Source organism: Arabidopsis lyrata (genome assembly GCF_000004255.2).
Source record: "Arabidopsis lyrata subsp. lyrata unplaced genomic scaffold ARALYscaffold_7, whole genome shotgun sequence".
Lineage (NCBI taxonomy): Eukaryota > Viridiplantae > Streptophyta > Magnoliopsida > Brassicales > Brassicaceae > Arabidopsis > Arabidopsis lyrata.
In genome coordinates, this window is record NW_003302549.1 from 6985152 (window position 1) to 7009862 (window position 24711).

At 36.6% G+C, this 24711-nt stretch overlaps 6 protein-coding genes across 6 annotated transcripts; 5 read left to right on the forward strand and 1 right to left on the reverse strand.

The window, feature by feature from the left end:
- Positions 1–596: 596 nt before the first annotated feature.
- On the forward strand, positions 597–3337 carry LOC9305728. The gene is made up of 10 exons (XM_002867545.2): positions 597–1159; positions 1250–1317; positions 1397–1467; positions 1570–1809; positions 1922–2085; positions 2167–2222; positions 2322–2374; positions 2462–2585; positions 2762–2859; positions 2940–3337. Exons 1-10 carry the CDS (start codon positions 849–851, stop codon positions 3009–3011), a joined length of 1257 nt encoding a protein of 418 aa, XP_002867591.1. The 5' UTR covers positions 597–848; the 3' UTR covers positions 3012–3337.
- Positions 3338–3831: 494 nt separating this feature from the next.
- Positions 3832–4688, reverse strand: LOC9303664 (protein GLUTAMINE DUMPER 2). Its single transcript, XM_021018154.1, has one exon. The coding sequence runs from the start codon at positions 4579–4581 to the stop codon at positions 4192–4194; it is 390 nt and encodes a 129-aa protein (XP_020873813.1). The 5' UTR covers positions 4582–4688; the 3' UTR covers positions 3832–4191.
- A 5987-nt stretch (positions 4689–10675) lies between these two features.
- Positions 10676–12580, forward strand: LOC9305729 (ABC transporter G family member 4). The gene has a single exon (XM_002867546.2). The coding sequence runs from the start codon at positions 10722–10724 to the stop codon at positions 12453–12455; it is 1734 nt and encodes a 577-aa protein (XP_002867592.1). The 5' UTR covers positions 10676–10721; the 3' UTR covers positions 12456–12580.
- Positions 12581–13945: 1365 nt separating this feature from the next.
- Positions 13946–15361, forward strand: LOC9303665 (40S ribosomal protein S10-1). The gene is made up of 5 exons (XM_021018111.1): positions 13946–14049; positions 14166–14214; positions 14512–14791; positions 14876–14993; positions 15117–15361. The coding sequence occupies exons 1-5, from the start codon at positions 14047–14049 to the stop codon at positions 15195–15197; spliced, it is 531 nt and encodes a 176-aa protein (XP_020873770.1). The 5' UTR covers positions 13946–14046; the 3' UTR covers positions 15198–15361.
- A 961-nt stretch (positions 15362–16322) lies between these two features.
- Positions 16323–20425, forward strand: LOC9303666 (putative rRNA methyltransferase). Its single transcript, XM_002867548.2, has 11 exons — positions 16323–16903; positions 17013–17060; positions 17154–17312; positions 17404–17450; positions 17519–17675; positions 17760–17821; positions 18138–18327; positions 18447–18536; positions 18740–18879; positions 18995–19112; positions 19186–20425. Exons 1-11 carry the CDS (start codon positions 16430–16432, stop codon positions 20164–20166), a joined length of 2466 nt encoding a protein of 821 aa, XP_002867594.1. The 5' UTR covers positions 16323–16429; the 3' UTR covers positions 20167–20425.
- A 122-nt stretch (positions 20426–20547) lies between these two features.
- On the forward strand, positions 20548–23401 carry LOC9303667 (glutaminyl-peptide cyclotransferase). Its single transcript, XM_002867549.2, has 11 exons — positions 20548–20947; positions 21023–21079; positions 21219–21254; positions 21491–21555; positions 21730–21793; positions 22120–22237; positions 22352–22449; positions 22768–22838; positions 22927–22954; positions 23046–23100; positions 23194–23401. Exons 1-11 carry the CDS (start codon positions 20681–20683, stop codon positions 23286–23288), a joined length of 954 nt encoding a protein of 317 aa, XP_002867595.1. The 5' UTR covers positions 20548–20680; the 3' UTR covers positions 23289–23401.
- The last annotated feature ends 1310 nt before the right edge of the window (positions 23402–24711 follow it).

The following is a 24711-nucleotide window of genomic DNA, read 5'->3' on the forward strand; positions in this document are numbered from 1 at the left end:
CCTTAAATTTTATATTGAGATTAGATGTACTTGCAATGAAATAAATCTCTACATTTTAATGAGCTATTAACATAATTTTCTATAATGTATTTCATTACATTAAATCTGGAAATAACTGGTTTTATGTAATTTATTTATAAGTCTTTCAGATTTAGAGTTAATTTATATTCTATTGTTAGTAACATCACCAACACCATTAATAAAGGGGATTCTTTTTAACGTCTTAGACCATCTTTATCAATGGGTTCTTAAGAAAATCTTAAGATGATCTTAGTAATTTTTTAGTATTATTACTAAGAACCAAAGTTAAGATGAGTTGAAGGAGTTGCTTACCTAAGAGCCAAAAAGAGGTAAATCTTAACTTTGGTTATTAGTAATAATACTAAAAAAATACTAAGATCATCTTAAGATTTTTTTAAGAATCCATTGATAAAGATGGTCTTAGAAAATTAATTTATAATCCATCATGTCCTATACTAATAGTTGATAAATCTCTACATTTTAGTGTAGATTTTTGTAAGTCTTCCACAATGAAACTTTTTTTTTTTCTGTTAATAACATCACCATTAATTATCTAAGAGGTTAATTTTTTTTCCTGTTAATAACATCACCATTACTCTTATAGAGTTTAATTTAGTACTATCATCAATCCAATACTAGTATATTTTTTTTTAAAAATAAAAGTTTGACCAAGTGTTTCTATGTTACAGATACTGTTGCTTAGCGCCTCCGCAAAAACCGCAAATGGTAAGGCTTCTTCGCCGGGAAAGTTAAGCGACTTGTCATCATCACTTCGATAGGCAGGAAGGATACTGAACTTCCTTCTTATTGCGTCCTTTTACTTCCACATGATCGCGTCCTTCTCCAGATTCCAAATCTTAATCCCCGATTTGATTCCGTCTTCACCGCGATTTCTTCGGCCTAGTCAACACCAGTTCCGTTTCGGATTAGACCTTCGATTTCCCGCTCAACCTAAGAATCTCGATCAAATGGAGTGGATGAACCGCCTTGGAATCGGTTGCTTTGCGGCGAATCGAAGCAAAAGGGAGCTGAAGACGGAGATCGATAACGGCGGAGAGGATTTCTTCGATGCGGATGTTATGGAGTCTGCTGAGAAGCCGGATCATTTGGTTGTCATGGTTAACGGTATCGTTGGCAGGTAGACTAAATCAAAGAGCTTCAAAAACTAATTCAGATTACTAAATTATGGGTTAACGACTTTGCTGTTTCGATTTGGATAATGATTCAGTGCGGCGGATTGGAAATATGCGGCGGAGCAGTTCGTGAAGAAGTTCCCGGACAAAGTACTTGTGCACCGTGCGTGTTTCTTTAACCTTTTAGAGATTGTGGTTTTGAATACTCTGTACTTTTGATTTTGATGAAATAGATGAAGCAGGTAGCGAGAGCAATAGTGCAACGTTGACATTTGATGGTGTTGATAAAATGGGTGAAAGACTAGCTAATGAGGTAGCATTTGGCAGCATTGTTGTTTCTCTTTACCTGGAACTTGAATTTGGATGGTGATTTTTGTTATTGGTCTTTGATTTCTATGGTTGAAATTTTGTGAAGGTTTTGGCTGTTGTTAAGCATAGGAGTGGGCTGAAGAAGATTTCTTTTGTGGCTCATTCATTAGGTGGTCTTGTTGCAAGGTATGCCGTAGGGAAGCTCTATGAACTGCGTGTTGAAGTCGACTCTTTGGACTCTCCTTCGAAGGAGAGGAGCACAAGAGGAGGCGAAATTGCTGGGTTAGAACCTATGAACTTTATAACTTTCGCAACGCCTCATCTTGGTTCAAGAGGACATAGACAGGTGAATTGATGTTTTAGATTGCATGTCTAGGTCAAAAGTTTCTGTAAGTTTTGCATATATATAGATAATCTGTTTCTCTGTGACATGCTTACTCTTGTCTTCATTCGGTCAGTTCCCGATTCTTTGTGGCCTTCCATTTCTTGAAAGAACAGCATCCCAAACTGCACACTTGGCTGCTGGGAGGACCGGAAAACATTTGTTTCTGGTGGACAACGATGATGGAAATGCTCCACTTCTTATCCGGATGGCTACAGATTCTGATGACTTAAAATTCATGTAAATTCTTTGGTCTGTGGGTGTTTTCATTGATGACTTGCAGATTGATATGCTCATCATCTCTTCTTATGACCTCAACAGATCAGCTTTACATGCTTTCAAGCGTCGTGTGGCATATGCAAACGTGAATTTTGATTGTATCCTTCCCTGAGAAAAACATGTTTTTATTAAGTAACTGTCAATGGTTTTTGATCATTTCTATCATTTACGAGAGTGTGCCTTAACTAATGAGAAAGCTATGGTTGGATGGAGGACATCTTCAATTCGCCGTCCAAATGAACTCCCAAAGGCATGTGTTTACTTTGTTATATTTTGTGCACATCTTTAATGACGTTGTGGGATTTATCAGTAAACTTTATCCCTGCTCATCTTTCAGCCAAATCTTCTAGCAACTGATCCAAACTATCCACACATTGTATACGTAGAACGTGGAAATGTAGACAATGGTAGTTGCCAGTCAACTTCTACAGTAGTAACAGAGCAAAATACTGATCTTGAAGGTTTTGCTCCATTTCTCACTTGATTATTTTTTTCAAAATTTGCTAGATAGAATGATATCTCTATCAGATTTTATGGAAGTGTGGTAGATCCTTGCCTCACTATCTTTAGCCCATTGGTCTTCTTTATATCCGTAGCATCACAAACATCATCCTGTTATGGTTTTTGTGAAATGTAGAGGAAATGATACATGGACTCAGTCAACTATCTTGGGAAAGAGTAGATGTCAGTTTTCACAATAGCAAGCAACGATACGTTGCTCATAGTACCATCCAGGCAAGTTTAATAATAGGAACTTGAAACTCAAAGGCGATTTTGTTAAGAGCATTTGACATAATGTTCTTTGTAATGTGTAGGTGAAAACATATTGGTTACATTCTGATGGCAAAGATGTTGTCTTCCACATGATGGATCATTTCTGTCTCTAGCCCCAAACATTTTCAACCGCTGCAATTTAGTCAGCACTGTAAGAAGGCGATACCCATTACAAACTTCTTCTCTTCTTCCTTTTTGGTTATTTATATCGTATTTAGTACGATGCTTGATGCGATACAAATCGTGGGAAAGTTCTTGCCACTTTTTCCTTGATGGTTATATAAAATGTTTTATAATTCTGTCGAACTATGAATCTGTACAGGTCTACTCGTTCTTTGTAAAAAAAAAACATCCTTTTCTTGTCACTATCGATTCTGTAAGTTTTTGTTTTGATCTTAAGGTTTGGCACCAATCGTATAAGTCTTTGTTTTGATCGTAAGTTTTGGCGCTAATGGCATCATTTGCTATCTCGTTTGTTTTGATACGTTCACATAAACATAAGTAGGAACTGGACAAGAAAACGAAAGGACGTACACACATGACACAACCAATGAGGCAATGCCAATTGCCTATACTAAAAAAAAACAATTATTCAGTTAGTAGCAGTAGTTTCCATCCATTATGTGTGTCACACTATTCACATTGTACTGATCATCCAAAAGACAATAATTTGTTGTCCAACAATAAACCTTAATGCTTTTTTCTTCAATTTGAGTGATATATCTAGAAATTTTAGAATAAAGGTGCAAAGAGAATAATTCTCAACTTCGGCTCGCCGCAACGGATTAGCTTAATATTCGGCATGCGTCATTGTTGGCACATCACTTGAAGTTTTCACAACACATCTCTTTCCCACGCACAATTTTTAGAACATTTTGTCTCTCTTCCAAATGAAAACTGAATTAAGGACGCACAATTTTTAGAAGACCAAGATTGTATTTAATTTTACTTGCATTATATATCTTTTATCGCTTAATTTGTCAGTCAAGTTTTAGTTCCATCTTTTATCACTAGTCCAAAACCATAATCTATTCAAAATTCATGACCCATAAACGGCAAAAATTAGAAGAAAACTAAGACAACCAAAATAAAAAAACCATACGAAGTAAATAAAACTCTAACTATATCCGCTCACGTAAGGTTGGCGTAATTATGAACCGACCCGACACAAAAAGACCGGATGGATTGATTCCGGTTTAAACAATCCAGAGTACTCCGTAACGATTGCTCTGTTTTCAAAAGATGAATGACGGCTCACCGTAACCTCCGGTGCTCTGCCGTACCACCTGATCACTAACCTCCTCTTCCTTCTTCTGCGTTATGATCGCCGCAAGTACAGCTTTGCTCAGACCGAGTCGCCGGCGTAGCCAAGTATGTAGGTTTGACATCACCGGCCATGATGACGAGAAACTTCTCCGGCATCGCCATGGGCTTAGACTTGTTAGTGTCATTGTCGGGTTTAGCATCATCTCCGGCCTCGAGATCACTCTGAGCGGAGCCGGAGAGTCTCCAGTAAGAACAGGCGAGAATGAGAAGAGCGACCGCGATGAGAGCCAACATGGCGGCCAAACCACCGAAGAGATAAGGAACCGGAGAGTGCCACGGCGAGTGAGGCACCACCATGGAGGAGCTCCTGTTTATGCTGTCTTGGTAATTATATTGTCGTCCTTCCATTGTCTGCATGTGTGTTTAATTTGGGAGAGAATGAAATTTTATATTTTAACTGATAAATTGTGGGAAAAAAAATTATGTTGTGAGGGGGGCATTTATAGAGGAGAGTATGTGGTGGATTTTTCTTAATACAATGGATTTGTGCATGATTGTATGAGGAATCATTTTTATATGTAGTACTCTACCAATTTAAAATTTCATTTTTTTTTTTTCATCAAACACCATTTTATTAAGTTATCGGGAAGAGACTCTCCTCTATGGAGAGCCAATCAGGAACCGATGAGCTTATATAGGAAAATATACAATTACGGGCTCGAGCTTTCTTAGCAAAACAATCAGCCCGACCATTAAAAATACGAGGAATAAACCTAACGGTAAAAGACGGAAAAAAGCCAACAAGGGACCAGAAAGAGGCCAACTCTGCTGCGAAAGTAGGCCACTCCTCTTGATTATCCACGAGAGACCAAGTCGGAACAGTCGGTGGCGAAGGCCAGAAGTGTTGTCAATCGAGATCATGCATTCCATCACCCAAAACATGGAGTATACTTCCGCGTGAAGCGGTGAAAGACTTCTTCTTCGAGCACTTTAAATTTTCATTTATAAGTAGTACTTTGTAGAGTGAGTATTGACGAAATCATTTTTTTTTAGGGCATCTTCCATAATGGTGTAAACAGATTGGTTTTAATTTTGATATTGAGATTAGTTTATCCATCTATATTTACATGAATTTTTTAATCAACAATAATTCAATAAACATTAGTTTTACGTGGTGGCTCAATGAAGACATTTGTAAAATAATGTCTTTAACTTAGTTTTCTTTTTTCTATTTTTTCCTTATTAAGTTGGTGGTTTTCTTATTTTGCCATAGTTTTTTTTTTTTAATGTATCCTCTTCAGTACTTTAATAAAGTTTAAATTTTATTGGTGGCTTTTAATACTCTTTAAAATGCAATAATGGATCGAGGTTAAAGTTAGGAATTATTTAATAATCTTGATACGGCAATTTGCACATTAACCTAAGTACCTAACTGTTAAACTAACCTCATTGTTTTGGATAATCAACATTGTGAACGGCAGTATTGTTCAAAAAAGAAAAAAAAAAAGGAGGCATCCAGGAAAATTCAGAAATCTAATGTGTCTTTGGATCAGATGAAAAAACCTTGCCATCATAAAAGTATTTTGCTTCCTTGTTTTTTTATTTTATATTTTGTCAAGGAACCAAAAATCTAGATAATCAACATGTAAATCCAAACTTGTTGATTTTATATGATTTTTACTATCTTAGCAGAAAAAAAAAACAATCCCGCTTATTAAATATTATTTTAAGTGTTAAATGTATAAATAGACAAAGTTTTTTTTTCCATAGACCAGACTTCAACTTTTTTTTTTGTAGCAAATAAATGTATAATAAAACAAAAAAAAACACACATAGGGTAGCCCCACCCAACAAAAAGAAGTTTATGCTTTCCCAAATAGTGAGTTTTGATTTTTGCAAAAACAAATTCCACCTAGGTTCAAAGAACAACTTACCAAAACTATATCTTATTATTATTTGATATAAAGACATTATATGTATAACTATTAAAAATATAAATAGCATACCAAAACATTTTTTCTTTTGGATTACTTTGCTTATAATTAGGTTAAACTCGAGGTTTAATATTATATATGCTAAGTTTTATGAATTTCAACTCAAAACTAATTTGAATTTTATAATATAATTATCATTGAGTAGATTTTCGATACTATTTATATACTACTCCCTCCGTTTCATATTATAAGGCATTTTGGATAAAGTTTTTTATTTCACAATATAAGTCGTTTTCAAGTTTCTATGTAAATTATATATTACTTTAATATTTTATAATTATTTATATTATACAGTTTTTTTATGATTGACTGAACTTTTAAAAAGTATATTTTCTTAATCGGCGTGTTTTTACCTAAAATAACTTATATTAAAAAACGGAGGAAGTATTATATATATTACTCTATATGTGGAATTCTTAACAATATGTATAAAACACATATAAGAATCATTCAGTGAAGGGTATTTAAGAAACTTACTCGTGAAATAAAGTAATAGAATGAGTAGAGCAATTGGAGGGGTGGGGTTCTCAGCGTCAGCTTCCACCATGACTAAAGAAAACGGATATTCCCTTAGAGCACCCACAATGATGCATGTGGGTGGGTGTGTGTTAACAATACATTTATTATAATTTTTTTAAGAGAGAGAGAGATTTGGTTAGTGGAAAAAGAGAGAGGAGAGAGAAAGAGATAGATGAAACATAAAACATTAAAATAATACTCACACCCAAGTGTTATCTCACACCTATGTGTTACACTATTCTATTATATATTTTCCTTTTTAATAATACTCACACCCCACCAAAACATACACTGTGTATGATCTTAGTTTCCAAATTCCAATCACTTTCACTTACGTCTCCATTTCCGCATTCTTCCTCTTTTCATCTTATTTTCTTTAATTTCTTCATTTATACTTTCATAGTATCATTCTTTGATGTGTCCACTAGTATTACGTTACGCAATAATATTATAATATATCATTAACTCGACTAGAAGAAATTTCTTAGGCAGAGCTTTTTTAAGCATCCAAACCCCAACAATGTTTGTGCGGTTAATATTCCAACACAATCACTACTCTCTTACATTAAGCTGTCGAGATAAGTTTTAGTTATAAGATCATTGTGTAAATGTTTACTCATACTGTCGTATATAACATATTTTGTGGTGGAGATGGAATACCTAAGTCGAATGATATTATTTATCGTATCAAGTTACTAACTTATTAAAAAAAATTACTAACTTATTACTTTATATATATATATATATATATATATATATATATATATATATATATATATATATATATTTATAGCTAGCCAAAGCTTACAGGTATTTATAGTTTAGTTCTCTTTACATCGTGAACCTATTTAAATTATTAAGTGTGTGGGCTGTATAATTTATTCCCTGATCCGACTTAAATTTCCGGATTTGATTTGTGTTTGTGCATGAATCATAGGGAATCATATTCTCGTTAAATAGGCACGTTACATGTGAAGATAATGTATAAAATAAATACATCCCTAGGAAGTAACCGATTATAAGTTTCTCGAACAAACAAATTAAGTACGATAATTAAATATTTTGGTTGGAGTCCTATTCTTCTTCTTTTCCGTTAATTATTCTGCCAAAGTGGATTAGACCAATTAGAATCGATTTGTTGAAAAGATTGATGGGTGCTTCATGTTTGTGCTTGGTATATCAGAATACTTGCCCGCTTTACTTTAATTTGTTTTGCAAAATCCTAAAGAATTGTTTTTGGTGTTGATAGAATTAAAAACGTTTCCAATAATTACTAATCAGAGTATAAAAAAATTAAAAAATCAACTCAATTACTGAATTACGCTCGGAAAAAAAACACAACACATAGATTGAAATTTCCATCTACTTTAGAAAGGTGGAAATGTTTACACCACTTCTACATTTTATCTTTCCTCTCTTTTAAGTTTTTGTATTTCCACATTTTTACTCTATTTTTTTTTTAAAATAAATTTTATTAAAAATCTCCCAAATGGGTTTGGCATAAGCCTTGGGTCTTTTGTACATAATAGTGGTCCAGTTACAAAAGACCCACTATTATGCACTAATTTACTCTATTTTACTCACTAATTATAGCGTTAAACTGGTTCAATTTTTAGAGCTTATTTCCGTACAATCTAAAACTCATTTTTCCTTATCAAGATATAAAAAAAATGGATTAGTGAACTTGAGGTAGGTATCTAATTAAAATACATCTATAGAGCTATGATCACCTATTGAAAACTGATAGATATGCAACAAATATCATTATTGCATGCGTTACAGTTCACACAGGTTATTTGAAGTTTGAACATTAAGTCATAAACAACATTTTAATTACAGTAAAATAATCAAGGTTTTGCTCGCAAGAAAAAGAGAAGATATGGTAAGGTTTATTGAGAGAAAAGATGAGAAAAGGGTGAGAAAAGGGTGTTCTTCTTCTTAACTTTTAAGAGATGAAAGTACAATAATTGTATATATCGTCAACCATGGCGACATGATCAGATACATGCATGTTTAAAATAATTTTGCCAAGTATAAAAGCTAGTGTCTAAGGAAGTGTTATGCACTAATTAATAGTCTAATAGGAGAGTATAGGACGGTATTTAGTGAGAAGAAACAAAGAGTAAAGATACAAAAAAATAGAGTGATTAAATTTCCTATGTATATTCTATAGTTTTTTTTTAAGAATATGTTGTAAAAGTTATGACATGATTCATGTGGAAGCTGCAACAAAAAAGTGGAGGAACAAAGAGGGAATAGTAATAAAGCAGAAAGAGGTGTTTCTTTGAGAGAGTACATTTAGAACGAGGACCAGCCTTTGTGGGACCTAAGAGCTGAGGGTGGTTCAGCTTTTAGTCGAGACGTCCTCATCGCTCAGCACCCTGTCCTGGTCCATCCTCCTCCACTGGTCAGCCTTCACTATTTTCTTTACTAACCCACACATATTTGTTTCACTTATTAGATGTTTTCAGTTTTGGGACTGTTTTTGCAGTTGAGATATATATTGCATGCAGCCCCGGCTCAATATATTTGAGAGCCTTAGGGCAAAAAAAATTTTTTTGGCCTATTATTATATACAAAGAGAAAATTTATTTAATTTTTAAAATTTTTGCGGAGTTTTTATAGTAAAAATTGTTATTTTAAAAATTTTGGGCCTTTTTATACATTTTCTTATAAATAATTAGACCTCATAAAATATAATTCTCATATTAATAATATTTTTAAAAAATATTTGGGCCTTTTTTATATGTAAATTTTTTTATAAAAAAAAAAACCCCAGGCCGTCGCACCTCTGCCCTACCCATCTGAGCCGGGGCTGATTGCATGATATATTTATCTTGTGAAATTGCAAGTTGCTTTTATTATGTAAAGGGTGGAGAAAGGCCTCGGCTTAACTTGAATCTAACACATTTTTTTCAATATTGACTAGATTTGATCCACATCCAAATGGGCTTACTTCTGATTTCCTAAGGTCCATTTTCTTCTGTTTAGGCCTGCGCACTGTTCTTGTTTGTACCCGTTAAGGGGCTTTGAAATATATGTGTAGAAATAACATGCTATTTTTTTTTAATTATGTGTGGAAAAAAAAAACATGAGATGCGGATATATTGATGGCCAAGAAAGTAAAGAGAATGCTTCATTCATATAACAAACTTAAAAATGTATGTATAACAATTAACAAGTTACTAGTGACGAAAATTCTGTTTAGAATATTTTCTTTCATAGTTGAAGAAATTGTGCCATTTACTCATTTGCATTCTTTTTTTTTTTTTTTTTTTTCGGTTTAAACTCATTTGCATTCACGGTGATATATACCCTAAACTAAATGCAACCACACCTAACTAAGGTATAAGTAAAATGACGGCTAGTTAGTTATTTGGTTTTTATAGAAACTCCTTCAAATCCAGGACTGTTCACGTCACTAATATATAATTTGTAAAAATGGTTTGGAAATGTGTATGCCAAACAAAGGAAGGTTCAGAGATTGAGAAATAGACTTTAAGGTGATTAGCAAATAATACAAAAGGCATCATGAGAGAGTGATAGTCAGCGATCCCGTGACCTTTACCTGCATTTCCCTTTGGCTTTTTTCTTCTCAGTTCTCAACGATACACTATGACACACATGCATATTCATTTGATCCATCTTTACATGTTTTTCATAAATGTGTGTGTATATACGTAACTGTTAGCAAGCTTTATTTATGAGCATATCTATGGATTTTCGTTTCTGGATCCACCTTCTCACTAATAATAACTCCATCTTAATTTGGATACTTTTTTTCTCTAATGATCTCTTTAATATTTTCCGATGTCAATATGTCTGACTCTCTCCGTTTGACCACAATTATATTCGATGAGTTCTATGTAACGCAAAATTCAAAATGACAGAAAAGACAAAATAATTAACCAAAAGGTCAAAAAACAAATAAGCAAAAAAATGTCAATTTCATTGGAAAATACAAAACATTTCAAACTCAAGCATCCATAAATTCTCTTTACAACACTCACTTCCCTTCTCCAACCTTTAAACATTTCTCTCAAAATGGAGTCATATACTTTATCCACCTCTTCCATCTCCTACGCCAAACCTCTTTCACCGCTCCTCCTCACGGCCGAGCAGCCTTCTTACATCCTCCGCAACATCACTCTCACCTCTCATCCTTCCCAAATTCTCGCCATTGTTGGCCCTAGCGGCGCCGGAAAATCAACTCTTCTCGATATCCTCGCCGCAAGAACCTTCCCGACCTCTGGCTCAATGCATCTAAACTCCGTCCCTATTAACCCTTCTTCTTACCGTAAAATCTCCTCCTACGTTCCTCAACACGACACCTTCTTCCCTCTCCTCACCGTCTCCGAGACCTTCACTTTCTCTGCCTCTCTCTTGCTCCCAAAAATCCCATCAAAAGTCTCCAATGTCGTCGTTTCTCTCCTCAAAGAACTAAACTTAACACATCTTGCACATACAAGACTCGGTCAAGGCTTGTCCGGTGGTGAACGTAGGAGGATTTCAATCGGTCTAAGTCTTCTTCACGATCCAGAATTTCTACTGCTTGACGAACCCACCTCGGGTTTAGACAGTAAATCCGCTTTTGATGTCGTTCAGATTCTCAAATTTATTGCTACGTCGAGACAACGAATCGTGATCTTGTCCATACATCAACCTAGCTTCAAGATTCTATCTCTCATTGATCGCGTGTTACTTCTTTCTAAAGGAACCGTTGTATACCATGGAAGACTTGACTTACTCGAAACTTTCTTGCTCTCCAAGGGATTCACTGTTCCTCCTCAGCTGAATTCTCTTGAGTACGCTATGGAGATACTTCAGAACCTCCATGATCCCTACGAGAACGCCAACATTGCTCTCCCAGATCACTGCCCTGAAAGTAAAAAACAGAACAACAAACAGAGCATTGTTCGACATAAAAGCTCGAGAATTAACGAAATAAGCCTTCTTTCTAGTAGATTCTGGAAGATCATATACCGAACAAGGCAGTTGCTTCTAACCAACTTCTTAGAAGCTCTTGTAGTCGGTCTTGTCTTAGGCACTATCTACCTAAATATTGGAACCGGCAAAGAAGGAATCAAGAAGCGATTCGGCCTTTTTGCATTCACCCTCACATTCCTCCTCTCCTCCACTACCCAAACCCTTCCAATATTCATTGATGAACGACCTATTCTTCTCCGAGAAACCTCAAGCGGACTCTACAGACTCTCCTCTCACATTCTTGCAAACACCTTGGTTTTCTTGCCCTACTTGCTCCTCATCGCAATCATCTACTCTGTCTCACTCTATTTCCTTGTAGGTCTCTGCTTTTCATGGCAAGCTTTCGCCTACTTTGTGCTCGTAATCTGGATCATTGTCCTAATGGCTAACTCTTTTGTCCTTTTCTTGAGCTCTCTCGCGCCTAACTACATCGCTGGTACATCTCTAGTGACCATTCTTCTTGCGGCTTTCTTCTTGTTCTCTGGCTACTTCATCTCTAAAGAGAGTCTTCCAAAGTACTGGCTCTTTATGTACTTCTTCTCAATGTACAAGTATGCGTTGGACGCACTTCTGATAAATGAGTATTCGTGTCTGCACAACAAGTGCCTGGTCTGGTTTGAGGAAGCTTCTGTGAATAGCTGCTTAGTTACTGGAGGTGACGTGTTAGACAAGAATGGGCTTCATGAGAGACAGAGGTGGTTTAATGTTTATATGTTGTTAGGGTTCTTCGTACTATATCGTGTTTTGTGTTTTCTTATTTTGCTTAAAAGGGTTTCGGGTTCCAAAAGATAAATGCTTTTCAGTTTCTTTTTAGCTTAATTTTTATAAGGGATTTTCTTGTTTCTGTAGACTTCATGGTATATACACAAAGAAGCAATTTATTGATGGATGAGTTAATGAAAGTAAAAATTCCTTTATATTTCACTCTCTTTTTCTACATTGTTCTATCATGGATTTAGTGTGTATATCCAAGAGCTTCACATAATGTCACTAGAAAACCAAGATAATCTATTTGATGTACTATCTAGCCTACTATGATTGGCTCAATCAGTTCAGAGAGAGAGAGAGAGAGAGAGAAGGGTTACGTAGGCAGGGAATATAGAGAATCAACTGGATTAAGAGATATTTGAGTCATATTCGTGTATCTTCTAACTTGGCCAAAAAAAGAGATCGTCACGGGTCTACATGGTCTTGATCACATCCTCTGAAAGACCACATCAGTTTATACATTATTGTTCTAAATGTTTATTTAAAACTTCAATTGTGATTTGGATTCATGATCTTGATTGTTTTCTTTTAGTGGCAGTGTCTTTAAGCGATATTAATTTTCATGGTCTCCTCTATTATTGTTGCAGATCCTAGACTTTACTTTGGAGCCATCAATTTATACGTCTGCTTATCTAAAAAAACAAACACTGAGCTACTTTTTTTGGTTAGTAACAATGTTAAAAGGTTTAAATGGTTTGGTTATCAAGTTAGGCATTCACGAAGTTGACAAAAAATAAAGTAGAAATGAATAATTTGGTGTGCTCAAGTTGACATACAAAATGCCACTTCTCTTTTGTTTTCATGAGTTCACGGACATGCAACTTCATTGGTCGCCCGTGAACATTTTTGTTTAACAAGTAATTTTTGTCTCGACCAAGCTGGCTTCCTGACGCAGTTATAACTTAAAAATTCATTTATTTATTACTAACTTTAAAGGTTTACTCAAAAATTTAAAATTCATGTATATCACGTTTTAATCTGGGAGTTTAGGAACTTGAATTCAAATTAAGAATAGGGATATATGTGTTGTGGGACGTCCGTGACCGTCACTATCCGGTTTGGTTTGAGAAACAAGGAAGCTGTAGCTAAGTTTCTTGAGAAGCAAGGTTTACATTTCCACCTAATCTAGTTAACATAATCCATCAGCATCTTTAAGGTTGTGTTCCTCAGCTTGAATCGCTGAATCAAGATGCAAGCAGCTTTATTGGCCCACTATCAAAATTGGCTCTGACTGTGATGTACGGGTGGAGGACACAACATTAGTTGTTGGGACCAAATACTTTTGTCTTCAAAACATAATGAGTGAAGAACATATCGATACACTATTTTCTGACAAACTTGTGCGTTGACTTCACTAGGTGACGAGTGACGGAGTAAGATGATTGGATTGAGTAAAAGTTAAGCCTAGCATTGTAGAAATCTAGCGCCGAAACCTTAATGAGTGAAAAACATATAGATTAGATACACAAATCCTACAATACGATTCTCGGCCCAATAAAAGCCCAAATCCGTAATATATATTCTAATCGTCGTCTTTATCCGCAGAAAACCCTATTTTCCCCTTGCTCAATCAAGCTCAGTGCCTCTTTTACGCGAAAGCTCAACCAACAAGACGATGGTAATAGACTCTGTTTCTGCTGATCTGCTCTGTTTCTCTATTTTTACATCATTACCTAATGCAATGGAAGAAATTATCCGAGTTATTGATTGTGTTCTTCTTCGTCTTGTTATCAGATTATCTCAGAGAACAATCGCAGAGAGATCTGCAAATACCTTTTCAAAGGTTTGTGAGTCATGAACTCTTTCATTTCCTTCAATCTTCAGCTAGTGGAACCTGTTTAAGCTAGTTACATTTCCCTAGGGATCTTCGAATCTTAGCTTGTAGTGAGAAACAACTGCATTGAAATTTTAAAATGTTTATGCTTGCTTTCAGCTCCATTTGGATTAGTTCATAAGATTAGACTTTTGAAGATTATGATCCATTGCTATATGACTGTTGAGTTATTTATTATCTGTTCTCAGTTGTCTAGAGAGAGAATTTGTGTGGATACTATATGATCTATCTTCCTTGGTTTCGTAGAGGGAGTATGCTTTGCTAAGAAGGATTTCAATCTCGCGAAGCATCCGTTGATTGATGTACCAAACCTGCAAGTGATTAAGCTCATGCAGAGTTTTAAATCCAAGGAGTATGTTAGGGAGACATTTGCGTGGATGCATTATTATTGGTTTCTGACTAATGAAGGGATTGAGTTCTTGAGAACTTATCTTAACCTTCCATCCGATGTTGTTCCTGCTACTTTGAAGAAGTCTGCTAAGCCTGGTGGCCGTTCCTTTGGTGGTCCACATGGTGATCGCCCAAGGTAGTTTCATCTTTTAATCCATTGACCTGTCCGGTCTGAAGGATTAGCTAATTCTGATATGGTTTTGGCTTTTGTTTTCATCAGACCACCTCGCTCTGATGGAGACCGTTCCAGATTTGGTGACCGTGATGCTTACCGTGGAGGCCCACGAGGTGGTGATGAAAAGGGTGGAGCTCCAGCTGATTTCCAGCCGTCTTTCCAAGTAAATCTTCCACTTACCATCACTCCTAGTTTACTGAGCCTGGAACCTTCATTTAAAGTCTTTTAGCTAGTTGATGAATCTAACAGGGTGTTGTGTTATTGTTGTTGTTGCTTGTGTTGGCAGGGAGGTGGTGGAAGGCCTGGTTTTGGCCGTGGTGCAGGCGGTTACAGTGCAGCAGCACCATCTGGTTCAGGGTTCCCTTGAAAAATTTGTTGTCATCTTACAACTATGGAAGGACAGTTTTGTTTTTTGTTCTAGTTTTGTTTGTGTAATGCAAATCCAGAATCTATAATCTTCCTCACTTTGGTTTAAACGAACAAATCCTGTAGTTTCAGGAATAGTGTTGAAATCCCCGTTTCTTACTCTGATCTCTCATGGAAAAAGATGCCTTGTCCAATTAGTATTAATAAGCGGCTAGCTTTTTAAGAACAAGAAGAGGGGTGCGACCAAATCTGTCTTCTTTAGTAATCTAGTGTGGTATTAGAGAAATCGTCTTAACTTCTTCATAATCGATTCAGTGCAAATTCCAATTTTCTTTTTGTCTATCATTTAAAGTTTTGAACAATTATCCTTACAAGAAAATGCAAATCCCAAGTTAATGTTTTTTTAACTCAGAATGACGCAGTGAAATACTCTTTCTTTAACGTTGAAAATATATCCAACTTCGTCTAGATGTTAGTCTTCCGAGTTCCGAGAATGATCCACTTGATTACTCGAACTTGAAACATGGAGTATATATTTTTTTTTTTTGGGAAAAATGTCATTTAAATTATCCGTTTACCATTTTTATTGGTTTAAAGCATGAACTCCAGATCTGGTGATTTAAATCTTTAATTTTATGTTGATTTTCATATTAATCATGAATTCTCGTTGACAAAGTCAATTGAGGCACATCGTTAACTGGCCAAACTGATCAATAAGACGATATCATCGCATAATTGGTATTTTGAAGCCATCGCATAATTTTTCTTCTACACCAACATGGTTTTCATCTTTCTCTTCAAAAACTATGTCAGGACATCTCTGTTTAGCCAGATAACTATGTGTATTAATTGGCTTAGTCAACGAAAATTCGTGATTAAGTTGAAAATCAACATAAAATTGAGAATTTAAATCATCAGGTTCAGAATTCATGCTTTAAACCAACGAAAATGGTAAACTGATGATTTAAATGATATTTTTTTCCTTTTTATATAGATTGTTGACAAAAAAGTTGAGCTTCTTCCCAAACATATTAAAAGGCCGTATAAAAGGCCCATCAGAAAAAGTTTAAAGGGCCTATCGGAAGATATTTGAAAGCCTCTCTATGGGGCAAAGGGTTTACACTTAACGACGGTGGGCGGAGTAAACCCTAAACCCTAGCTACTCCTCCTCAATTGCTATTTCTCCGTCTCTGCGTGTTGAGGACCGAAACGAAAACCTAGCAAAATCTCACCATGGGTAAGGTCAAAGGAAAGCATCGTTTGGATAAGTACTATCGTCTCGCTAAGGAACGTGGATTCCGTTCTCGAGCTTCCTACAAGCTTCTCCAGCTCGACGCCAAGTACTCTCTTCTCCACTCTTCTCATGCCGTTCTCGATCTCTGCGCCGCCCCTGGTGGTTGGATGCAAGTTGCCGTCGAGAAAGTTCCCGTCGGCAGCCTTGTTCTCGGTATCGATCTTGTCCCGATTCTCCCCGTGCGTGGCTGTGTTACTATGACGCAGGATATCACAAGGAGTGAGTGTAAATCGAAGATCAAGCAAGTGATGGAGCAGCATGGTGTTAGTGCTTTTAATTTGGTTTTGCACGATGGGTCTCCAAATGTTGGTGGTGCTTGGGCACAAGAGGCTATGAGCCAGAACGCTTTGGTTATTGATTCTGTTAGATTAGCCACAGAGTTCTTAGCTCGTAACGGGAATTTAATCACCAAGGTTTGCTTCTGAAATTAACTTACTTTCGGATTGTTATATTGAATTTGTTCTTTTGGATTGATCTTGTGCCATTTCTGAAGTATTGGTTTTATGTGTCTTCTGCTGTTAGGTTTTCAGGTCTCGAGATTACAACGCTGTACTCTACTGTCTTGGGAGGGTACTGTTTGTTTATAACTCTGATTTTTTTTTCTTTCATGCGGATGTGTGTTTCCTGGTTCTTCTTCTTATTGGTATTTTGTTTTCGGTGCAGCTGTTTGAGAAGGTTGAAGTGTTTAAGCCGCCTGCTAGTCGTTCAGCGTCTGCAGAAACATATCTTGTGGGTTTGAAATACCTAGCCCCTGCCAAGATTGATCCCCGTCTTCTTGATTATAGACATCTCTTTAAGGAGGCAGCAGAGCCGACGAGAAAGGTAATTACTGTGACTTATTTGGTGTTTGGAGTGGTTTTTGCAACTTTCTATTTTCCCTAAAGTTTGTGTGTAATACTACTTGTGTTTGTAGGTGGTGGATGTGCTTGGAGGATCAAAACAGAAGAGAAACCGTGATGGGTAGGCAAATCTGCTATCTGTTTTACTTCGTTATATATGAACTTTTTATAACTGTGTGTTATTTACAGGTATGAAGATGGAGAGTCCATTTTGAGAAGAGTTGCATCTGCTGCTGATTTCATTTGGTCTGAAAATCCTCTTGAGGTTCTTGGCACGGTTACTTCCATATCCTTTGATGATCAAGCCTCTCTACCTTTAAAGGAACATGATTTGACGACTGAGGAGGTATTGTTTCTAATTTCGATACCTTTGCTAATCAGGTATTTGTGACCTCTACGCGATGTTAACTTTATCTTTTTCTGTTGGCAGATTAAAATTCTATGCGATGATCTTCCTGTCTTGGGGAAGAATGACTTCAAGCATATCCTAAAGTAAGAACCGCAGCACTTACTCCTTCATGGACCTTTTTTATCTTTTAAGTTTCAGCTATTGTAGAATTATTTAGCTCTAAATTGGTTCCGTAAAGAACGGTTTTCCTAGCACGTTAAGTTTTTCCTATGCTGTTTTGAGAAAAACCTCAAGTGCTCAACTTGATAAAGCACTGTGTGAAATGGGTAAACGGGTAACCTTGGATGTTAGGATTGCGTGTGGGAAACTACTGGTTTTGTTAAGACTTTAGCATTTGCTCCATGCGTCTGGAAATTATATTAGTTGCTTAATGGACACTAAACTCCCTTGATCTTGTAGATGGCGAATGCAAATCAGGAAAGCTCTTACTCCTGAAAAAAAGGAAGTTGCTAAACCTGAGCCTGATGTGGGAAAGGAAGATGAGGAAAATGAGGATGATAAACTACTCAATGAATTGGAAGAGCTGACAAACACAGTCGACCGTAAGAAGAAACAGGCAAAGAAGATTCTTGCAAAACGAAGGGCTAAGGTTATTTTTTACCTTATGATAATAACCTATCAAGTCTTTATGTCGTCTTAGTCAGTGGCCTTGGTGATGGATATCTTAGACCTTATACTTCCTTCACTAAATTCATTATCTTTTGCCAGGATAAGACGCGGAAGGCGACTAATCCACAGATGGATGTACTTGAAGATGGTTATGTCGACAACGAATTGTTCTCTCTTGCTGCTATCAAGGTACTTCCTTTTTGTATCCCATCTCTGTGAAATTTTGTTTTTTATGATGGCAGTCGAAGAAGCGTTTATTGCTATTTCACAGGTTGAAGAGCATACTCCTTTCAGCCCATCATCAGTTCTTACAATTCAATTGTTTGAACATATCATTCTATTCCTAATGAGATTGTAAAGATGTAAAGATTTTCATTTATTTTTCTTTCCAGGGAAAGAAAGATCTAATGGCAGTTGACAATGACGATGATGATGATGGCAATGCTGATGACAGTGAGAACGAAGACCGTGGTGAGGGAGCTTCAGATGACTCCAAAGACAGTGACATAGATTCTGATGAAGAACGTCAGAAGTAAGACCGCTTACCCCATACCTTTTTGTAGATGATAGAGTGCTGTTTGAAGAACGTCATACATTTCTTAAGTTTGTGCAGTTACTTCATCTTAATAGTATTTTTAACATTACAGATACACTGAACAAATGGAAGAGATTTTTGATGAGGCATATGAGCGATATATGGTGAAGAAAGAAGGAAGCGCAAAGCAAAGGAAACGGGCTAGGCAGGCCCATGCTGAAAAGCTGGAGGTACTATATCATTCCTTACCCCATTTTATTGGATAGTACAGGCTTTTTGAACTAGACATTTTTTTCTTTGCAGGAAGGTGATGGAGATGAAGAAATGAAGATCGATTACGATTCAGATCTGAATGAAGAAAAGGATGAGGCAAACCCTCTTGTGGTACCACTTGATGATGGTGAGGTCCAAACAAAGGAGGAAATATCCAACCAGTGGTTCAGTCAGAATATATTTGCAGAAGCCGTGGAAGAAGGAGACTTGGGAAAAGATGACGGTGAAGACGAAACACCAATTGAGAAAAAGAGCAAAAATCTGTCTAAACCAGACAAGTCAAAGCAGAAGGCATCAAAAGCAAGCTTGTTGTCTGATCAGAGCTTGCCCAATAGCTCTAAGAAGGAAGAGGATTTTGAGGTAGTCCCTGCACCAGCCACAGATTCTGACTCGGATTCATCTTCTGATGATGATGTTCACACAAAGGCCGAGATACTGGCATGTGCCAAGAAAATGCTGAGGAAGAAGCAGAGAGAACAGATGCTTGATGATGCATATAACAAACACATGTTTGTAGATGAAGGTTTACCCAAATGGTTTGTAGATGACGAGAAGCAGCACAGACAACCAATGAAACCCATTACGAAAGAAGAAGTTAATGCAATGAAAGCACAGTTCAAAGAAATAAATGCTCGTCCAGCCAAGAAGGTGGCTGAGGCCAAGGCACGGAAGAAGCGAGCTGCCCAAAAAAGATTGGAGAAAGTGAGGAAGAAGGCAAACACAATTTCGGACACAGCAGATATATCAGACCGTTCAAAGGACAAGATGATAGACAAGCTATACAAGAAAGCAGCAGAGCCAAGAAAGCCTAGGAAAGAACTGGTTGTGTCTAAAAAAGGAGTTGGGGTTAAGGTTGGGAAAGGACAGAAGAGAGTGGATCGGAGGATGAAGAGTGATGCTAGGAAGCGTGGGGGAGGAAAGCCCGGTAGGAACGGGCAGAAGGGCACTGGTAAAGCAGGCCAGAAAGGAAAAAGACCGGCTGGGAAACCACGGGGGAGGAAGCCCGGGTAAGACCTCAATGTCGAATGAGGCGAAAAGGAAGTTTTGTACCGTATTTTAGTTTGATTTTTGGCAATTCTTGACTTCTGGATTTTGTTCTTAACTCAGATAAATCTGTGTTTGTGGTGTCCTAAGTTAAAACTTAGTGGATCTTTCTATCTATCTTGTTTATGAAATGTAAGGTATTTGAATACCTTTGTTGCTGCGTTCAAATCTACGATGTTTTAATGGGTAATTGAAGGTTTCTTTGTGACAATAAGAAGACGAGCTTGTACCATTAAAGTTCCTAATATTCACTTCTGAATTGAGAACAGTATTGAAGTGATCATCTTCCAATATTGAAGATCAATATGAGAAAAGTTAAAAAAAAAAAAAAAAAAAAAAAAGATCCCCATAAAAAACACACTTTTAACGTATTTCTCAAAATTACGTTGCCAAAGAAAGAAAGACTGGTCAGAGCGAAAAATCAAAGTGAACAAATTTGATAGACGGCAAATTTCAATCCAACGACTGCGAATGAAGTTTAATGGCTTCTAGATTGCCTTATAAGAGACAAACGAAGCGATCAATGATTCAATCTCTTCCAGCTTCTTCTGCATCTCGCCGCCGATTCATTTCTCGGAAGACGATCGCGATGATGCTTCCTCTTGCTCTCTTCTCCGGCGCCGTTTTCCTATTCTTTATGCCATTCAATAGTTGGGGCCAATCATCTGGTTCGCTGGATCTCTCCCATAGAATCCATGAAATTGAAGTAGTTGCTGAGTTTCCTCATGATCCTGACGCCTTTACTCAGGTTTATGTTTCGACTATAGTCATCATCTCACATATTCGAGTTTCAGTTTTACTGAAATGTTTTTCTCCGGCGCAGGGTCTTCTTTATGCGGGAAACGATACACTGTTCGAATCCACTGGCCTATATGGGAAGGTGATTTGATTCGCCTGGCATTGTCTTACTCTTTGAATTCGATTCAAGTTACATTCTCTAGTCATTGTTTTGCTTTTTTGAAAATTACAATGGGATGCTTGAGTTTGATCCATTCTGCTTTTTTTCCCTCTTATTTCAGTCGTCAGTGAGGAAAGTGGATCTACGAACAGGAAAGGTATGGTTTCATCTTGTGGTTTGATGGTTTAAACATGTTGTGGACACTCTGGACTATATATCAAACATGTTAGTGAATCGTCAAGAGGTTTCTGTGTAATTGAAAAGTGGGAAATGACAGCTAAATTGCGAATGATCGAAAATGCAATTATAGGAGTTCATGCAGATAAGCCTTATTTGGATTGATGGATTTAGATTTTTGATACAAACTTTGTTTTGTTTCTCCCCCTTGCCTAGGTTGAAGTTATTGAAAAAATGGGTAATTCTTACTTTGGAGAGGGTTTAACACTCCTTGGAGAAAGGTGAGCCTTATCTTTCATTAAGCTAGTTTGTAATTCAAAATAAACTTTTACGAGTATCTTCTGCTTGTTTGATTGTAATGCTGTTTTCTAAAATCTTCTTGTGTCATACATTTCCCAACTGACAATCATCTGATGGTTACAATACTGTTCTGATCCACCGATTGCTTATCGTAGGCTCTTTCAAGTTGCATGGTTGACGAATACGGGTTTCACATATGACATTCGCGACTTAAGCAAAGTGTGTAGTGGTCTTATCCTTCTCATACTCTTTTTGTTTGCATAGTTCGGTTTCTCAGCTATTAATCATCAGCAAGTCGTCTAAGTCAGCCTGCTTTGCTGCTTGCTAGAATTTATTAGACATAAAATTTAGCTTAATCTGTTTCTTGAAACTAGAGGAAAGAGCTTTGTAATAGGCTGGAGATATGGATTCATGTCTAGTGACTCAGTTTCTTATTTGTTTCTTCATTTGTTGTAGTTAAGTTACCCTGTGTCCATTCCATTACCACTTTATGATGGACTAGTCTCGCCATAGTCTGTTATGTTAAGCATTTTATGTCACTGTAGGTAAAACCATTTAAACATCATATGAAAGATGGATGGGGACTGGCTACCGATGGAGAAGTGTTGTTTGGAAGTGATGGCACTTCTACACTATACCGGATGGACCCTCGAACAATGAAAGGTGTCTTACTTAAACTGCTTTAAGTTATGTGCTTTGTTCTTGTGCCCATAACCCACTTACATACGTATTTTCTACAGAGTAGATTTAACATTTTATGGTGTCTCTTCTCTGTAGTTACTAATAAGCACACGGTCAGATATAATGGCTATGAGGTACGTTACCTCAATGAGCTCGAGTACATAAACAAAGAAGTATGGGCAAACGTGTGGCAGGTATTCCAACTGTTTCTGATATTTGCATCTGTTCATTGTTACATCTGAAAGAAATATTGTTACACAGATTAATACAAATTCTACTTTTACTAAAAAAAAGTTCGGGATAGGACGATGGCTGCGAAATTTCAATACGTGAAACCCAAACTGGTGCATTAAGCTTCATTCCTTCTCTCTTTGAAATATCAGAAACAAGATTTCGTTGGATCGCTGTTTTGCTCAGATCAATCACAGAAATGAATTTCGTAGTTGGAGATGTTGTAATGACAAGACTTGTAGGGTTTATCATTTTGGCTGATGTGTATCTTTCTTTTGCAGTCTGATTGTATTGCTAGAATTTCACCCAAGGACGGATCGCTGCTTGGGTGGATACTGCTACCAAAATTAAGGTTTTTGTTTCTTGTAACATATCTTTGTTTAGGATAAACCCACTGGGTTTTACCATTGATCCTCTTCCTTTCTGATATCCTTTCGCAGACAAGGATTGCTGAAATCTGGACATGGGGTGAGTTGAAATCTGAAGAGTTTGTCTTTCTTAATAAGTCATCTTCAAAACTCTCTTTGTCCCTTACTTTTAAATCTTGTCTGCACTGTAGGGTATTGATGTCTTGAATGGCATAGCATGGGACAGCGACAAGCAACGCCTCTTTGGTAATAAATCTTGTTCTCAGCCCATCTGAGCTTGATCATTCGACCTCGCCTCCTAGTAATAACTTTTTGAAGCTGGATCATTTTGTTTTGCAGTAACCGGGAAACTGTGGCCAAAGCTGTACCAAATCAAGCTAAAACAAGCATCAGCAAAGAGCGGAAAATATATCGAGCAACAATGCTTGGTATGAAAAAATTAAGCATGGTAATGGTTAGAAAGGTTAAAAAGGCTAATGTACCATCAATTCTTAACATTAGCGTTTAGCAAACTTCAATGATGGAAGATGAGAATCAAAACCTCGTACCTTGAAAATCCAAAATCGCGGCAAAAGGCAATTACAATTCCCCTTAGTTAACAAAAGTCTCTCCCAATATCAAGGACTTCTGAGATTGGATCGGTACGTGAATAGCTTGAAACGAAATCGAAATCGAAAATCGACGACGTCTCTGCAACAGCCATGAGAGGACGGGATCCAGACGAACTGCGCGTTCGTTGGTTGCTGTTTTTTACGATCGGCAATGGAATATTGGAATTGGTAATTTCGAAATTACGATATTACCCATCGGTTAACACCAGAGGAGATCGGTCCCTCATGGTGACAGAGTGGGAAATCTCCATCCAATTACTCTTTTTTTTTTCTTTCTATTAATCTCATTTAATCCACATTCAATTTACTTTAAGCATCAAAGTTATTTCATCCTTGATGTCTTCTTGACTACATTCACGTTTGTAACAAGTAACCACCTATCTTAATTACATAAATTAAAACCCATGATTAGGAACTTTTAGGTTTTATAACAATGGAATCATGACTTATAATTGTTGTCTTAAATGTTTATATAGACAACGATTATAACCTAAAAGTTCCTAATCATGGGATTTAAAACCTAAAAGTTTGATTATACATACGAGCACAGATAAATCAACAAACAAATTTCTTATAGTCTTTTAATTTAGTAGAAAAAATCAAAAGTAATAGTGTTGTTCATTAACAGACAGATGTAATGGACCAGAAAGACCTAGTTATGCAATCGGCTCATAACTCATATACAAAACCTTGAGAACTCGCTTAAATGTAGACCGTAGTGAAGACATGACAATTGTATACCAAATGGAAGGTTCCATTGAATCTCTAATTTATTAAAATCATGGTAACTCCCTGCACAATAAGACCGACTTTGAACAAAAAAAAAACACACATTTAAAGATCACTAAGAAAAGGATGATGATTCGGAGGTCCAATACCCAATTGGCGTCAAATTCAACTGCTCGATACTAAATATTTCTTTAGAAAGTAGCGATCAACTTCTTGAAACACAGATGAAAGTCTCATAAAACAAACTTAATTTCAGACCACAAAAAGAGTTCGCACAACAAGAATACGGTTTTCAAGATACTTAACTTCTTAAACAAAAAATAAGTCTGATAAAACATTTTTAATTTAGGACCAACAAACAAGTTCCACAACTAGCAGATACTTACCAAGATTTCAGCTCTTGTAATTTAATTGATAGATAAACTTGGGATACAAAAGTCAACAAGCATTCCCTCGATCTTATCCACTGCAACTACTATCACATCTCTAAATCCAACATAGCTTGTTTCCAAGCCCC

Bases quoted from the DNA above. Each gene is read 5' to 3' on its own strand.
- LOC9305728 (XM_002867545.2), top strand. From the start codon at position 849: ATGATCGCGTCCTTCTCCAGATTCCAAATCTTAATCCCCGATTTGATT. The intron at 2,086-2,166 runs GTAAATTCTTTG...TGACCTCAACAG, and splicing joins TCTGATGACTTAAAATTCAT to ATCAGCTTTACATGCTTTCA. The intron at 2,860-2,939 runs GCAAGTTTAATA...TGTAATGTGTAG, and splicing joins TTGCTCATAGTACCATCCAG to GTGAAAACATATTGGTTACA.
- LOC9305729 (XM_002867546.2), top strand. From the start codon at position 10,722: ATGGAGTCATATACTTTATCCACCTCTTCCATCTCCTACGCCAAACCT.
- LOC9303665 (XM_021018111.1), top strand. The intron at 14,215-14,511 runs GTTTGTGAGTCA...TTGGTTTCGTAG, and splicing joins CTGCAAATACCTTTTCAAAG to AGGGAGTATGCTTTGCTAAG. The intron at 14,792-14,875 runs GTAGTTTCATCT...TGTTTTCATCAG, and splicing joins CCACATGGTGATCGCCCAAG to ACCACCTCGCTCTGATGGAG.
- LOC9303667 (XM_002867549.2), top strand. From the start codon at position 20,681: ATGGCTTCTAGATTGCCTTATAAGAGACAAACGAAGCGATCAATGATT. The intron at 20,948-21,022 runs GTTTATGTTTCG...TCTCCGGCGCAG, and splicing joins ATCCTGACGCCTTTACTCAG to GGTCTTCTTTATGCGGGAAA. The intron at 22,839-22,926 runs GTTTTTGTTTCT...ATCCTTTCGCAG, and splicing joins ATACTGCTACCAAAATTAAG to ACAAGGATTGCTGAAATCTG.
- LOC9303666 (XM_002867548.2), top strand. From the start codon at position 16,430: ATGGGTAAGGTCAAAGGAAAGCATCGTTTGGATAAGTACTATCGTCTC. The intron at 17,313-17,403 runs GTAATTACTGTG...TTGTGTTTGTAG, and splicing joins CAGCAGAGCCGACGAGAAAG to GTGGTGGATGTGCTTGGAGG. The intron at 17,451-17,518 runs GTAGGCAAATCT...TGTTATTTACAG, and splicing joins CAGAAGAGAAACCGTGATGG to GTATGAAGATGGAGAGTCCA.
- LOC9303664 (XM_021018154.1), bottom strand. From the start codon at position 4,581: ATGCAGACAATGGAAGGACGACAATATAATTACCAAGACAGCATAAAC.